Source organism: Bos javanicus, chromosome 18 (genome assembly GCF_032452875.1).
Source record: "Bos javanicus breed banteng chromosome 18, ARS-OSU_banteng_1.0, whole genome shotgun sequence".
NCBI lineage: Eukaryota > Metazoa > Chordata > Mammalia > Artiodactyla > Bovidae > Bos > Bos javanicus.
Window position 1 is genome coordinate 54,158,148 of NC_083885.1, and position 15,281 is coordinate 54,173,428.

A 15,281-nucleotide genomic window follows, 5' to 3' on the forward strand; every position below is an offset into this window, starting at 1 on the left:
ATGGGGCAACTAAACAGAAACTTGAATACAAGCTCTTCTCTGCCCGTATCTGGAACACAGCCTTCAAGGCTCTCCAGGGCCTGCCAACCTTCCAAGCCCCAGGTGCCATCTGCCTTCTCTTTGCAGACTTCACTCCAGCCAACGGGTCATCCCTGTTAGAGCCTGGTGCCGACGACAGGATCTGGTCTGGAGAAGGTCCATGCCCTAAAGACTTGAATGATGCCTGTATCACCACTGCGGCTTCCAACTCCTGCACCGTCTTCCCCCTGCATGAGCCCCATGAGCACGTTCACCTTCCAAGTAGCCACGTGCTTGGCCAAGGATGCTGGATCTTTGATGTATAAGAACCAGACGTGAGACCTCTGTTGCCCTCTTGCTGTGGACCAAGGTAGGGAGGAGCACACAATCTGAGCCTGCCAAAGTGATTGAGAGGAAGCCTGAGGGGCTTCTGGGAAGCAGTTCCTTGCCCCTTGTTGCTCACTCGGTAAGTCCTGTCCAACTCTTTGCGACCCCATGGACTGCAGCACATCACACTTCCCGCTCCTTCACTGTCTCCTGGAGTTTGCTCAAAGTCATGTCCAGTGGTTCGATGATGCCATCCAACTATCTCATCCTCTGTCGCCCCCCTCGCCTCCTGCCCTCAACCCTTCCCAGCATCAGGGTCTTTTCCAATGAGTCAACTCTTCGAATTAGGTGGCCAAAATATTGTAACTTCAGCTTCAGCATCGGTCCTTCCATTGAATACTCCGGGTTGATTTCCTTTAGGATTGACTGGTTTGATTACCATGCAGTCCAAGGGACACTCAAGAGTCTCCTTTAGCATCACAATTTGAAAGCATCAATTCTTCAGTGCACAGCCTTCTTTAGAGTCCAACTCTCACAGCCACACACGACTACTGGAAAAACCATAGGTTTGACTAGATGGACCTTTGTCAGCAAAGTGATGTCTCTGCTTTTTAATACACTGTCTAGGTTGGTCATAGCTTTCCTCCCAAGGAGTGTCTTTTAATTTCATGGCTGCAGTCACCATCTGTAGTGATTTTGGAGCCCAAGAAAATAACATCTGTCACTGTTTCCACTTTTTCCCCATCTATTAGTCATGAAGTGATGGGACTGGATGCCATCATCTTTGCTTTTAGTTGAGTTTTAAGCCAGCTTTTTCACTTCTCCTCTTTCACCCTCATCAGGAGGCTCTTTAGTTCCTTTGCTGTCTGCCATGAGAGTGGTAAAATCTGCCTTCTGAGGTTGTAGATACATCTCCTGGAAATCCTGAGTCCAGCTTGTGATTCACCCTGCCCTGCATTTCGCATGATGTGCTCTGCATGTAACTTAAATAAGCGAGGTGACAATCAGTATACAGCTTTGTCATACTCCTTTCTCAATTGTGAACCTGGCTCATAGATACACGGGAAGGTTCTTTTCTGCTGCTTTGCTTGGCTGCATGAGGAGGTAAAGGCTGGAAGCCCCTCTAGCTGTCTTGCCATCACAAGGGGTGCTGCTGTCCCAGACCAGCAGTGTGGAAGAGGGGCTGAACCTGGGTGAATTCAGAGTTCACCTGGACTTTACCAAGCCTGGACCCGCCCTACCAACCCTCTTACCTGGGATGATGGGTTCCTGCCTGTCGAAGGTAGCTGAGGGGGAGTCCTGAGTTACAGGTGAAATCGGCCATACTCAACGTGGATGAATTAGAAACACTCCAAATATTGGACCCCAGATTTATTTATTTTTGGCTGTGCTGGTTCTTCATTGCTGCATAGGCTCTTCTCTAGTTGCAGCAAGCAGGGCCTCCTCTCTAGCTTCGGTGCATGGCTTCTCATTGCAGTGGCCTTTCTCGTGGTGCAGCACACGTTCTGGGGCTCTAGGGCACTTGGACTTCAGTAGTTGCAACTCCTGGGCTCTAGAGCACAGTCTTCATAATTTGTGGTGCATGGGCTGAGCTGCTCTTTGGCATGTGGGATTTTCCTGGATTGGGGATGGAACCGGTATCTCCCGGGTTGACAAGCAGAGTCTTTACCACTGAGCCTCCAGGAAGCCCCGCAACAGTTTGATTTTAGCTGAGTGAGACTTATGTCACACTTCTGACTCCCAGCACTGTAAGGTATCAAGTTCCTGTTTTTTGTTTTTTTTATTTCACTGTTTCTGATTTAAACCACTTGGCTTGTATAATTTATATGGCAGTCATGGAAAACTGAGAGAGGCCCATCAAAACACAGAAACCAAATTAAGTCCCGAGAAGACGTGGCTACCCTCCAGGCCAAGACCTGCTCCCGTCTCTCCCTCGCAGAGCATGACCCCAGGTTAGCAAGAGGGGAATCTCTGGGTCCACTAAAACCCACAGCTGTGCAGGCTGGAAGTCCAAGGTCAAGCGGCAGCAGACTCAGTGTTGGGCGAACACCCTCTTGCTGGATGGCTGTCTTCACGCCACACCTTCACACAATGGAAGGGGTGAGGATACTCTGTGGGTTTTTTTTTAAATGGCACTAATAACTTTCACAAAGGCTTCATCCTCCTGACCTCCCAAAGGCCCCACCTCCAAACCCCATTGTCTTGGGCAAACAGATTTCCACAGGGGAATTTTGAGGCGACACAAATGTTCAATCTACAGCAGTCAGGACCCCTGTTTAAGCCAGCCCCATGGTCCTGAGGTCAGCCCTGGCCTCTTCTGTGATCCGCGTGGGTCGCCGGTGTCCAGAGCTGGAGCCGGGGGAAGCGGAGGCGGTCTGGAGGTGCCATCCCCACAGCGTCACTGCGACCGCCACCCAGGGACTGACTGGCCACTGAGGACAGACCCTGGTTGCAAGGCTGCGCCCCCCACCCCCTTGTCATCTCTGGGGCAAAGGGTGCTGGGGGCAGCACAGAGAAACAAGATCCGTAGATTAGTTGTTTTTTTTTTTAAAATAACTGCATCCTTTAATGGCAGTAATACAATTATTGGATTAAGAGACCACAGGAGAAAGGACAGGTGGTGTTTCTGGAAGACAGATATGGAGTACAAAAAGGGGGCGGAATAGAGTCATGCGACGATCATTGTAAAAATACAGTACGTTATATACATATTTGCACCGTCAACTTTCAACTCTGAAATAGTATTTACACTTTTGTTACAATCCTGGTTAGAGAACAATTTATTTTTTTTCTTTAAAAGCTCGGCCTGATGGCAAATGAAAATTTTGGGTGAATTCATAGTCCCATGAGGTTCTTAGGCTGAATGTTCCAAGAGGAGGGTTCCAGCTTCTATTTCATCCACAGATTTCAGTTTTAAAAAAGTATTTCATTTTGCTTCTACAAAAGAAAATTCTCAAAGGAGGGGAAAAAAAAACCAAACAACCCAACACCCAACCACAGCCACACTGCGTATTCTTTCTTATATTACAAACACCAGGGGCTGCAGCCCTCTGCTTCGAAGCCAACACTGGTGGCTGAAGAAAAATCTCATTAATGATTGTTAAAAAAAAAAAAAACAGAAAAAGACACAAAGACAAACCAAATCCCCCTGATCATGGTGCTCTGACCCTGTGGGGGTGCCTCCCTAGCCCTTGCTTCTGGCACCAGACTCTATGACTGTTCCTTTTCTGGGGAGGGGGTGTGGGACCTTCTTTAACCTCCCACCCCAGGGAGGTGGGAGGGGCAACCCTCTGGCTGGCTGGGACACCAGGCTTCCTCATTATTAGCAGGAAGTCAGCGCCCTTAAGCGAGGTGGCCGAGATGGCAGGATGAGGAGCGAGGCAGGAGAGAGTGGGCATGTGTGGGAACACAGGCCGTGTCCAGCTCCTGAGGTCACGGTGTGGGCCTCTTCTGGGCTCTGTGGACAGGACAGGAGCTCAGCCAGGGTCCTGGGGGCGGTGGGGAGCCCAGGGCAGCCCTTTCGGCTCCCTTCCCGGCTCAGCCCGATGGATGAGAAGAGCAGGTCGTGGGCTGTGGGGTCCTTGCCCCGCTCACAGCAGGGGACCAGTCACCCTCCTGGCCCTGGCCAGCTTCCCACCGTGTCCTCAGGCCCACTTCCTGGACGTGGCCATAAAGCCAACACTGCACATGCCTCTGAACCCATGCCCCCTTTGGCTTGAAAGAAAACCAAACACACCAAAACCACGGGCCCTGAAGGTACACTATGAGGGGGTATGGAGAGAGGGCGATGCTTTGCCGACCACCACCCCGGCTCCCTCCGTCGGGAGCATGGTGGCACGGCCACGCACGGATCCTTGAGCTGTCCCCAGAGGGGCTGGGGCCGGCACACTGGGCACGTGGCTCTGCCTTCCAGGGCCCAGGACAGAGCCTGGCATGCGGGGAGAAAGGAATGTCCACAAGACAGGGGCTAATACTGACGGAGAGCACACGGTCTGCGGGGCCGCCGCCCCGCACCAGCCCTGGCGACTCCAGGTCCATCTCTCACCCCGGAGTCTTCTGCCGCAGGCTGGCGGGCGTGGGTTCACGGGTGAACTCTGGACAGAGGGGGGCGGGGGCAGGGGGGCCCTGCAGGTGAATCCAGACGAGACAGCAGTGGGAAAGGACTTTGTTTCTCCTGGCCCAGGCAGCTTCCAAAGGCTCTTCTTTCTTGATACTTCCTCGCTTCCACTGGCCCCTGAAGCGGGTCATCATGGCCTGCACGCTGCAGAGGAGACGCAGAAATGCCTAGACCTGCTTCCCCGCGGGGCCTGCCCGCCATCTCGGCTCCAGCTCTTCTTGTTCATGCAACACTTCGTGCCTTCTTGACGCCTGCTGCTCCCTTCGTCCTGGGGGTGGGGTTGGGGGGGGGGGGGGTGGCAGCAGGAGGAGGGGCCCAGCTTTGCCCAGAAAACCCACCAGACCCCCAGCCGCCAGACTGGAGCCCCAGCCTTTAAGGGAGTCCCTGAAAATTGGGCCCGGCCAGGCCAGGCGGAGTGCCAGCTGGGCTGAGGCCCAGGGGACTCACGACTGCTCACACGCACGTGGAGGTTCTGCTGGCGGGCACCTAGCAGCCCCGCAGCACTGACCAGAAGTTAAAGATGGTTATATACAATTCATATGTTTTAAAGAAGATACTACTTAAAAAAAAAACAAGATAGAGAGAGGAAAAAAGAAAACAGAATAGGAAGAAAGAAAAGAAAGAACACCCAAACCCCCTCCCCCCTCCCCCCAAGCCCCAACTCTGGTCACTGCCCTTAAATATTGCCCTGGGAAGGGTGGGGTGTGGGGAGCGCTGGACTCCGGCTTAACACTACTGGCAGAAAGGGGAGGCGGTGGGGTCGAAGCCTTTAAACACATCTTTCAGGGACCCAGCGTCCTGCTCACCCTCTTGGGCTGGGCTGTTGCCAGCAAATGGGCTTCCGGAGCCCGTCTTGGGTGCCGGTTTCACGGTCCCGAAGAGGGTGGGCACGGGCAGGTTGTGCACGCCGGGCTGGGGCAGGCTGCCCTCTGCTGATGGGGCACCCACAGCGGCAGCGGGGGCCGCGGCGGCCTTGGGCCGGGGCCGGTTGTAACTGTTGTATCTGTCCGTGGCCGTGGCCCCGTCGGCCCCGGGCTTCCCGGACTCGGGCTGTTCCAGGGCGGACTTGCGGACAAACGGGGGCTCCTTGGCCTTGGCGGCAGCAGAGCTCCTGCCGTTGCCCTCAGGGCCCTTGGGTTGGGCGCCCGTGTCGGCGGCCGGCTCCGCGGCTTTGCCCCCCGCGTTGGGAGTCCTGGGGTCGTAGAGGCTGATGCCGCTCAGCACGCTGCTCTGGCCGCCCCCGCCGCCCTGGCCCAGGCCGCCGGCTGCCAGCACACGGGGGTCGTAGGGGGCGGTGGCTGGCGGGGACGACTCCCCGCTGGGGCTGGCAGCTGGAGAGGGCACCTCGGCGGGGCCAGGTTTGGCTGCCCGGGAGGAGGCAGTGGCGGAGTCTGTGGGTTTCTGCAGCCGGGGGTCGGTAGGCGTCTTCCGCACTCGGGGGTCACTGGGCTTGTCGCCGGAGCCAGGGGTGGCCAAGGGGCCGGTGACGTTGACAGTCTTGAGAATGCGCGAGAGGAGCTCAAAGTCAGGCAGGCTGGAGCCGGCCGCACCAGCATCTGCAGAGTTGCCCGCGCGCTGCCGGGAGTTGGGGGGCCCCGAGGCGGCGGCGCGGTGTAGCCTGGGATCCAGCGCCGGCAGGGACTGCAGGGCGGCGGGCACGGGGGGCGCCGCCTCCTGCTTGGGCAGGGGCAGCGGGATCAGGTCCTCAGGGCTCCAGAGCACAGTGCGGGCGAAGCTGGGCCGGCTCAGGGTCACGTCCTTCTTGATGTGGCTGAATTGCTGCAGCTGTGACCGTGGGTCCCGCAGAGGGTGCCCAGGGAGCGGCTCCAGGGGAATGTTGACGGCCTTCTCCCGCAGGGCTCGCTCCCCTTCCTCTTCTTCCGCCGGGGGTGGCCCAGACCCCTTGGAGCCCCCGGGACCGGCAGGGCTGGAATGCAAGCCACCGTCGGGCTTGGAGCTGGGTAGGGAGCGAGCCAGTCGCGGGTCAGAGGGTCCGGTGTCACCTGGGCCTGACCCACTGGAAGCCTCGGCATGGCGAGAAAGCCTGGGGTCCCGGCTGAGGCGGGGGTCGGCCAGTCGGCCTCCTGTGGGGTGTCCCTTCTGGAGGCGGGGATCCCCCAGCCCACTGCCGCTCAGCTCTCCAACAGAAGCCTGGGGCCGGCTGGACGTCTGCTGCCTCAGCGTCTTCAGGATGGAGGTGACACTGCTCCCACCTTCATCCTCATCGCTTGAGTACCAGTTTCCAGTGTCACCTGCGAGCGAGCAGACAGGCGCAGGGAGATGGTGAGTGGTCACCATACTCGCCACCAGCCCTCTTGGATCCCACAGTAGCCTGCTCCCCACCTCTTATCTCTCAGAACCTCTATTTCTCTCGCTTAAAACACCTGCTGCTCACCCTCCCCACCACCACAGAATGGCACAAAGAGCCAGGGAGCTCAGGCCAAGCACGGAGCCTGGCAGGTCTCTGCCTATTGTGGACGGACCCTTCCCTGTGTATCGGCACCGAGCTAAGGACTTTGCCTTATTTGCCACAACCACCCAGGATACAGCGTTGTCACCACGCCCATTTGACAGATGAGAAAACAGAGGCACCGACACAGCACCCCGAGATCGGGGACAAAGCCAGGCCTGAGCTCAGACTCCTGAGCCCCAGGCTCCGGCGCTGCCTTCTCACCTGGGCAGACTCAGACCCTGCCACGGCAGACCCTGCTCTGGGTGCCCGTGAGCAGCAGCCGCTGCCTGGGCTCTCAGTGAGCTTGGGCTCCCAGACCCCTCACAGTGCTCCCGCACCCCAGGGCAGGCAGTCACCAGCTGTTAAGAGGCGGGGCCAGGTGAGCAGACGCAGAAGCTGGCCCGTGTCCAGCCTCCTCAGCAGGTGCAGTCGGAGACCCCGGGGAGGGGACTGTCCCGTTCTCACTGCCCCACTTGCTCCCCGGCTCCTGGCTGCACGCTCCAGATGCCTTTTCTGTCTGCCCCATTCCCCCCAGGGCGGATGCCACCAGGGCACCACTCAGCCCCACAAGACTCGGCAGCTGAGGTGGGGACTGTTACTGGTTTGGTCAGTGACTGGCTTTCATCTCTGGGCTTCCCAAGGACACAGTCTGGGGAGCAGGGGCTGAGTGTCTCCCTCCAGCCTCCTCCGCGAGGGTGCGGTCTCCTCCAGGGACCAGCCCACTGCCCTCCTCCACGGGACCAGGGTCTCGCCCTTGTCCGCAGGGGTCCTCCCGGCCACAGGCTCCTGTCCGACACAGACCCCAGACCTAGGCACGCCCCACCACTCCCCACAGGGTGGCCACGGCCCGCGCCCATCGGGGAGAGCCCTGCCCCGGGGGAGGACACGTGCCTTCCTCATTCTCCCGGTCCTGCTTGCTGCTCTCAGCCAGCCTCCTCGCTCTCTCCTCCTCCTGCTGCTTCTGCTGGATCCTCAGGTACAGGGCCCTCTGGGCCGAGGGCAGGAAGTCGGGGACACCGGCGCCCGGCTTCGGCCGGCCTGGGGGCCCTCCCTCAGAGAAGCTGTCTGGCTCCAGAGGGTGCTCGGGGAAGAGGTGCTCCCCAGGCTCCCCCGGCAGCTCTTCGTAGTGCCCGTAGTCCTCTGTGGCAGGGAAGAACCGAGCGTTCACGTCGGGAAGGGCCGTGCGGCACCAACTCCGACCCACCCGTGCCCTCAGCTGGAAAACCACCCCTGATGGCGATGGGTGAGAATGCACAGCCCACGCCCTCCTACCCTTCCCGGGAGGGGCCCTAGCAGTAGGGGACGGAGCAGCCAAAGGGGGAGGGGGAGGTCCCAACTAGGACGCAGCCACTGAGAATGGGATTCACGGTGAGGTTTAGTGACATGGGCAAATGCTCATGAGGTGAGAACAGGACGGAACGGCGTACGAATGCTTATAAAACGCAAAGAAAAGGCTTTGAAAAGACAGACGGAGAACAGGCCCTCTGGGAATGAGAGCGGGGGGAATGAGATTGGGGGAGGGGGTTGAGGCATCGTTCACTTTTTTACTCCACTCATTTCCCATCTGTTTTAAATACTTTTGATGAGCATTAATCTTATAGTCTCTTTAAATAAATAAATAAAGAAAAACACTCAATCTCACAGTAAGCTCATAATATGAGTTCAATCACAGTAAACAAAGACCCATAAAGAAAAGAAGAAAATGCACCAAAACGTTGCTATGGCTACAAGTCCACCCAGAGGCTGCCGGGCGATTCCTTCTCCTTCCACAAATGTTTCTGGGCAGCTGCTACGTTTAAAGGAACGGGATGGGTGGGGGTGTTTCTCCAGCACAGCATCTAGGAAGCACCAGGTGGAAGGGCTTGCCATCTCTCCTGAAGGGTGGGCAGCGTCCGGCACTAGCCGCCTCCCTTCGCAAATGCTAAAGATAGAGCCAAGGATGAGGGGAACAGCATGTGGAGGTCTGTGACGAAGCGCCTAGAGACTGTGTGTGTGTGTGTGTGTGTGTTGGAGACAGAGTCCAGTGAGCACTGCCCACAGGCCATTCTGCAATGATGAAATAGCCCCGAACTGCACCTACCGAGTGCAGCGCCCCTACTGAGCAGCTGAAATTCGGCCAGCTCTACCAAGAAAGGGAGTCCGTAATTTAAGCTAAAGTTCCAGGAGTCAAACGCTTAAATCTTTTTAGAAAGATAAACACTTCCTGCTGCTGCTGCTGCTGCTAAGTCGCTTCATTCGAGTCTGACTCTGTGTAACCCCAAAGACGGCAGCCCACCAGGCTCCCCCGTCCCTGGGATTCTCCAGGAAAGAACACTGGAGTGGGTTGCCATTGCCTTCTCCAATGCAGGAAAGTGAAGTCGCTCAGTCGTGTCCGACTCTTCACGACCCCATGGACTGCAGCCTACCAGGCTCCTCTGCCCATGGGAGTTTCCAGGCAAGAGTACTGGAGTCGGTTGCCATTGCCTTCTCCGAAATACTTCCTATGTAATCGTATAAAGCAAAATGTGAAAAGCCACTTTCTTCCAGCCTCTGAAGTTCAGAACATGGGAACTCAGTGTGCCAGGCTGCTCTGGGCCACAGCCTCACTCCTTAAACAACAGTCCCACCCAGCCCCCCTGCAGCTGATGGTTTTACAACGCTGAACACTATTAAAGGCAACTGAACGGCACAAAAAGGGTAGATTTCACAATATGGGCATTTGAGTCAATTACGCCAGAGATATCATCACCAGCTGGACAGACTTTTTGCTTCCCCACCTGGACCTTCATGCATCTCACACCCATTGTTTAAAGGCGGAGGAGACCCTTTCGGTCAGGGTCACCTGCTTTTCTCATGTGAGAGCGTGTCACTGTCCTGGCGCCCTGCCCACACACCTGTTTTTATGTCTCCACATACTAGACGCCAGCGTAAACTCTACCCCGACCTCCCACCTGGTCAGCTCCCTGATGCCCGTCGTCGACTCCACGTGGTGTTAAATGGGCACCTCGTGCTTTCGGCAGCCAAAGCGCAAGTGCTGCCCTCCTTCCTCCCAACCTGGCTCTCTGCAGCATCTCCAGCCCCAGGGACAGCGTGGGCACCTGCCCAAAGACTCTGCCCCCCACAGGCATCCCCACCCAACCCTGCTGCCTTGGCCCCTTGGCCCCATGGTGCTTCCACACCCAGCCCTGCTGACTCCCAGTCACCCTGGGTGCCCCTTGCCTCACATCTGCCCAGGGTGACTCCAGGGCAGCCTGCAAGCTTCCCAGACTCCCCTCCATGCTATGAGCACCCATGGCCCCCGTGCTCCTCTGCTATCCCCATCCTTCCACCGAGCACACCTCACCATGGCCCACAGAGTCTCGTGTGCTTCTTTCCCCTGTCCTCCTGTCCCAAGCCACACGAACACCTGGGGAGTCCACCAACAAGGTGACTGGCTGGAACCTCTACCTGCTGCGGCTCCCCCCAAGCCAAGCCTTCCTCCCGCTTCACATCCCTCTCCCATTTGCTTCTCACTTACACCTCGGACAGGCGGTGTCACACCAGAGGACAGCCGCCCCCAGCCAGCCTCCACCCGTCACCCGTCGCCCCACTTTACTTCCAGCAATGACCGACGCCAACATGAGTGGCATGCTTATTGACAAGTTTCCTGTCTGCTTCTCACCACTGAAACGCCGTCCAGGCCTGCTCTGACCCCAGGCCTGGAAGCACGCCTGGCCCCCTGGACACCTCCCATCCTCCTAGAGGCTACACACCGTCTCCTGTCAAGCAGCACTGTCATCCAAGCACCCTGACAGCCGGACCTTTAGGTTGTTAACAACACATGTTCTCATTTTAGCAAGAAAGGAAGGAAAAGAGGAAGGAAGATGGTCAGTGTGGCAACAGAACGAGCACAGTCGAAAGGGAGCTCCAAGCCAAGAACCACCAGAAGCAGGCCACTGGCGGAGGGCACCTCAGCCATCAAGTTTACACCATTTGGCATCCACCCCCTAACTTCCCACACTCCCAGTCCACACACACCCAGCAAACTTACAAGAAACTAAGTTATAGTGATGATAACATCCCGCCCAGACTCAACAGGGTGGTGAATCCTACATCACTGAAAAGGTTCAGCCACTTATGGAACAGAGATGGAGTTGGATTTATGTTTTCAAAGACTCAGACCAAGGAAGGAAACCCCAACATTCCTGACTACATTCCACTGTGCAGGCCCCAGTCGGCCCCCACCCTGAGCCCCGCATACCTGCGTCCCCAATGAGTCCCGGCTCCATCTCCATGCCCTCCTGCTGCTGGTAGAAGTTTTCATAGAAGTTCTGGGCTGGTGGGATGGGGGGCATCATTCCAGAATGCGGGGAGTCTCCGGGACCGTAGGGCATCATAGGAGGGCCGCCGGGGCCCATGGGTGGGCCAGGGTTCATGCCGGGGCCCATCGGCATATCTGGGTGCATGTCGGGGTGCATGTCAGGGTGCATATCTGGGTGCATGTCGGGGTGCATGTCAGGATGCATCGGGCCCCCCATCGGCCCTGGGGGTCCCATGTTGGGCCCAGGGCCCATTGGCCCAGGAGGTCCTCCGGGTCCAGGGAACCTGGAAGGAGACAATGGTGCCTGTGAGAGAGGCTGCAGAGAAAGGTGGGAGCTGCAGCCTGAGGAGGGCTCTGACCAGGCTCTGAAGGCTCCAGAGATACCACATGCTGGCCAGCTGGGCACTCACCTTACGCCCAGCTTCTCAGCCAGCTGCCCTGTGGGCCGCACCACGATCTCAAACAAGGAGGGGATCTTCTTATTGTACATGTCCTGCTGCTGCTGCAGCTGCTGTGGGGACAGCGGCTCGTGCGCTGGCAGGGGCATCTGAGGGGGTCCGGGGGGCGGGGGTGGGGGAGGGGGTGGGGGCGGGGGGCCACCCTGCATGGGCCGGCCATTCGGAGATGTGGGGGCCGGGGGGCCGGGCGGGCGGGGCGGGGTGGGCAGGAGGCCCACGCCGGGGGGCGGCTTGGGCAGGGGGTTGATGCCCTGCTTCTTCAGCTCCTCCACCTCCTTCTCATCCTCGGCGCCCGCCTCCGCATCGTCCGCCAGCATCTGCAAGCAAGAAGGACAAAGGCGTCTGCGAGTCATGATGGGGAGGGGCAGGTGGTAATGTACCCCTCCAGGGCTGAGACCTGAATTCTCCAAGCAAAGTGCTTCTGCCCCCCGAGACCCTTATAGCATAAGGCCACCGACCACGAAACCTCTCGGGAACAGAAATCATCGCCCCCGTACCACCTACGCATCCACTCCTGGTGACCGGCTGATAGGGCAGCCATTCTTATTCTGCCGCAAAATATATGCAACATACCATGCACTATTTCACCATTTCCAGGTCGACAATTCAGACATCAAGTACATTCTCAATGTTGTACAATTGCCACGATTATCAAGATCTGTCACCTCAGAGAAAACGCCACGCCCTCAAGCAAGCGGCCACCCCCAACTCCCGGCCTCAGAAGACACCACGCCCACCAAGCGGCCACTCCCCCAGAAGATGCCACACCCATCAAAAGGCCACTCCCACAGAAGACGCCACGCCCGTCAAGCGGCCACTCACCACTATCCCCCAGAAGACGCCATGCCCATCAAGAAACCACGCCCACAAAAGACGCCATGTTGTCAAGCAGCCACTCACCACTCTCCCCTCAGACGATGCCACGCCAACCAACTGGCCACTCCCCCAGAAGACGCCATGTTGTCAAGCGGCCACTCACCTCTCTCCCCTCAGAAGATGCCACGCCAACCAACCGGCCACTCCCCCAGAAGACGCCACGCCTGTCAAGCGGCCACTCCCCACTCCCTTCTCAGAAGACGCCACGCCCATCAAGAGGCCACTCCCCCATGAAGTCATTGCTCCCATGGAAAGGCCACGCCCCACTTCCCCACCCCCAACCCCTGGCAACCACCCACCTCCTGTCTACGTATTTGCCTATTCTGGACATTTCCTATAGATGAAGCCCTATAATATGTGGCCTTTTGTGGCTGGCTTCTTCCACTGAGCATCGTGACGTTTTCCAGGTTCACCCATGGTGCAGCTGTGTCATCTATTTCACAGCGAATAGCTCATGGTTCTGTTTGGATTTTAAGAGCCTCACCGCACTTGCAATCAAACCGCCAGCACTTATGAGGACCCGCAGGGCCAGATAGCAGGGTTGGTGTCTATGGAGGGCTTCGCGGTGCGCGGACTCCTCCAGCCTAAGTACCCAACCCTGTGTTTCAGCCCCGCGGACAGCTAAGCATTTCCCCCCTCAACAGGGCCCTCACTGGACCGGGCCTCTGTCTGGGCATTCATTTTTCCCTCCACATATGGCTCCATGCCCCCCAATTGCTGAGGTCTCTTATTAAAAGGTCAGTTCAGAGTGACAGGCCTGGTCTCCTGTATTCACTGATGGGAACACCATCAGATCCCTCCAAAGCACTACCCAAGCTTTGTTAAGATTAAAAAAAAAAAAAAAAGATTTTACATTTAGTTGTATCTCTTGATATTCCTGGCCCGATGACTACCAATTCCACAAGGGCAAGACCCTCAGGTTCCACCTAAGGCCTATTACAGGGCAGAGGGACAGTTTGAAAGTCTGGATTCAAGTGGAACATCCCACGGATTGGGATCCTGTGCCGAAGTTGATACTGCGGATCTGCCTGCGTCTCTTGGAAGGCCAATGTGCAAATGGGGCCTCAAGCCTGGGCCCCGGCACCTCTAAACAGGACCCTGCCCCAGCCTCCTCCCCACTCAGGCAGGGCGGCCTGTGGTTACAGAGCCGCTGGGCCCTGCACTGCTAGATCCTCACAGGGGCAACTCGGTGCCCTCAGGTGTGGGCAAAACCTAACAAGGTTACGCTTCATTTAACAGATACAAACTTGATGAGCTTCCTCTCGACCCGGGGAGGGGTACCACCGCCAGCCACTGAATGTGCCACACTCCCCTCACCCCCAAGACTAGGGTTGTGTGTCTCCTCACCACTCAGCACTCAGCAGGAACACTCTGCTGGGGACAGAGGCCATGGAGATCTTTTCACTGCTGCCCCCGGCCGGAAGCGTAGTACTCAGCACACAGGGCTGCACAGTGGACTCAACAACTAAATGAACCGCAGTGCTGGCCCCCAGGACAGCCTCCTGAAGGTACTGCTGATCCCCAGCGCGGTGGGCCCCCTTTCCCATGCTCACCTCCTGGGGCCCCGTGCCTTTAGCTTCCCCACTGCGCTCTGCAGCTGGGGCTTCTGTGCCCATCCTGTGCTGGGGATGGAGTCTTACCTCGCCGTGGCTTCCACTACAGGACTTCCCCCCCCTCACCCCTCGTGCAGACCCCACAACACCCTGCTGGACTCCACCTGGGGACACAGACAGCCCCTTGCGCTCACCCCTGTCCCCACCACCCGCCCTGGGTCCTGAGTGCAGCCTGAGGGCAGGCACTGAACCACATTGGAGCCCCGGACACTGACACATAAGAGATGCTGTCCCAGCAAAAGAGACACTGACGTATCGAACAGTCTTATGGACTCTGTGGGAGAGGGAGAGGGTGGGAAGATTTGGGAGAATGGCATTGAAACATGTAAAATATCATGTATGAAACGAGATGCCAGTCCAGGTTCAATGCATGATACTGGATGCTTGGGGCTGGTGCACTGGGACGACCCAGAGGGATGGTATGGGGAGGGAGGAGGGAGGAGGGTTCAGGATGGGGAACACATGTATACCTGTGGTGGATTCATTTTGATATTTGGCAAAACTAATACAATTATGTAAAGTTTAAAACTAAAATAAAATTAATTAAAAAAAAAAAAAAAGAGATGCTGTCCCTCCCTGTGAAACCCTGAACCCAAACCATGCAGGCTGTCCCTCGGTACGTCTAGACTCCTGGGCCTCTGTGCAGCAAAGAGGCGCTCACACCAGACCACCAGGCCCTGCCTGGGCACCACAACCCACTCCCACCACCAGAACTGATTCTGAACGATCCTCGGGTTCCCCAAGTTCAGAGGCGTGCTGTCAGTGGAAAAGGACTGCCACACCGGCAGACACACACAGACGTGTGGGGCAAGAAATGTGGCCATTTCATCAGGCCAAAGAAATAAGCTCGTGTCTGTCAAAAATTCTAAGCTTCTGCCCCAAACTAGAAACAAATCAAACGTTCAACTGGTGACTAGATAAACAGTGTCTCCCATCATCCATAAAGTGGGGTAGTACTCAGGAACTAACAGTGATGAACCACCAATACTTGCAACAACGTGGATGAGAAGCCAGATTCAAAACCACGCACACACTTAGAAGCTACATCCCATATAAATCTATTCATATGACTTCCTTGGAAAGCCAAAACTACAGGGACAGTAAACGGATCAGCGGTTACCAGGGGCTGGAGATGGGAGAG

The 15,281-nt window shown here is 57.0% G+C and overlaps 1 protein-coding gene across 10 annotated transcripts in view; it reads right to left on the reverse strand.

Annotated features, from left to right (window-relative positions):
- Positions 1-2,880: 2,880 nt before the first annotated feature.
- The window catches only part of ZC3H4 (zinc finger CCCH-type containing 4), a 39,707-nt gene continuing 27,306 nt past the window's right edge, over positions 2,881-15,281 (reverse strand). For 8 of the 10 annotated variants that reach the window (XM_061388767.1, XM_061388769.1, XM_061388772.1 and 5 more), the window contains 4 exons: positions 11,604-11,968; positions 11,134-11,477; positions 7,806-8,054; positions 2,881-6,714 (listed from right to left, as the gene is read on the reverse strand). In XM_061388767.1, coding sequence (XP_061244751.1) covers positions 5,195-6,714; positions 7,806-8,054; positions 11,134-11,477; positions 11,604-11,968 — 2,478 coding nt within the window. In that variant the 3' untranslated portion in view covers positions 2,881-5,194. The remainder of the gene's footprint in view (positions 6,715-7,805; positions 8,055-11,133; positions 11,478-11,603; positions 11,969-15,281) is intronic. The other 2 variants (XM_061388768.1, XM_061388777.1) reach the window with 2 other exon arrangements.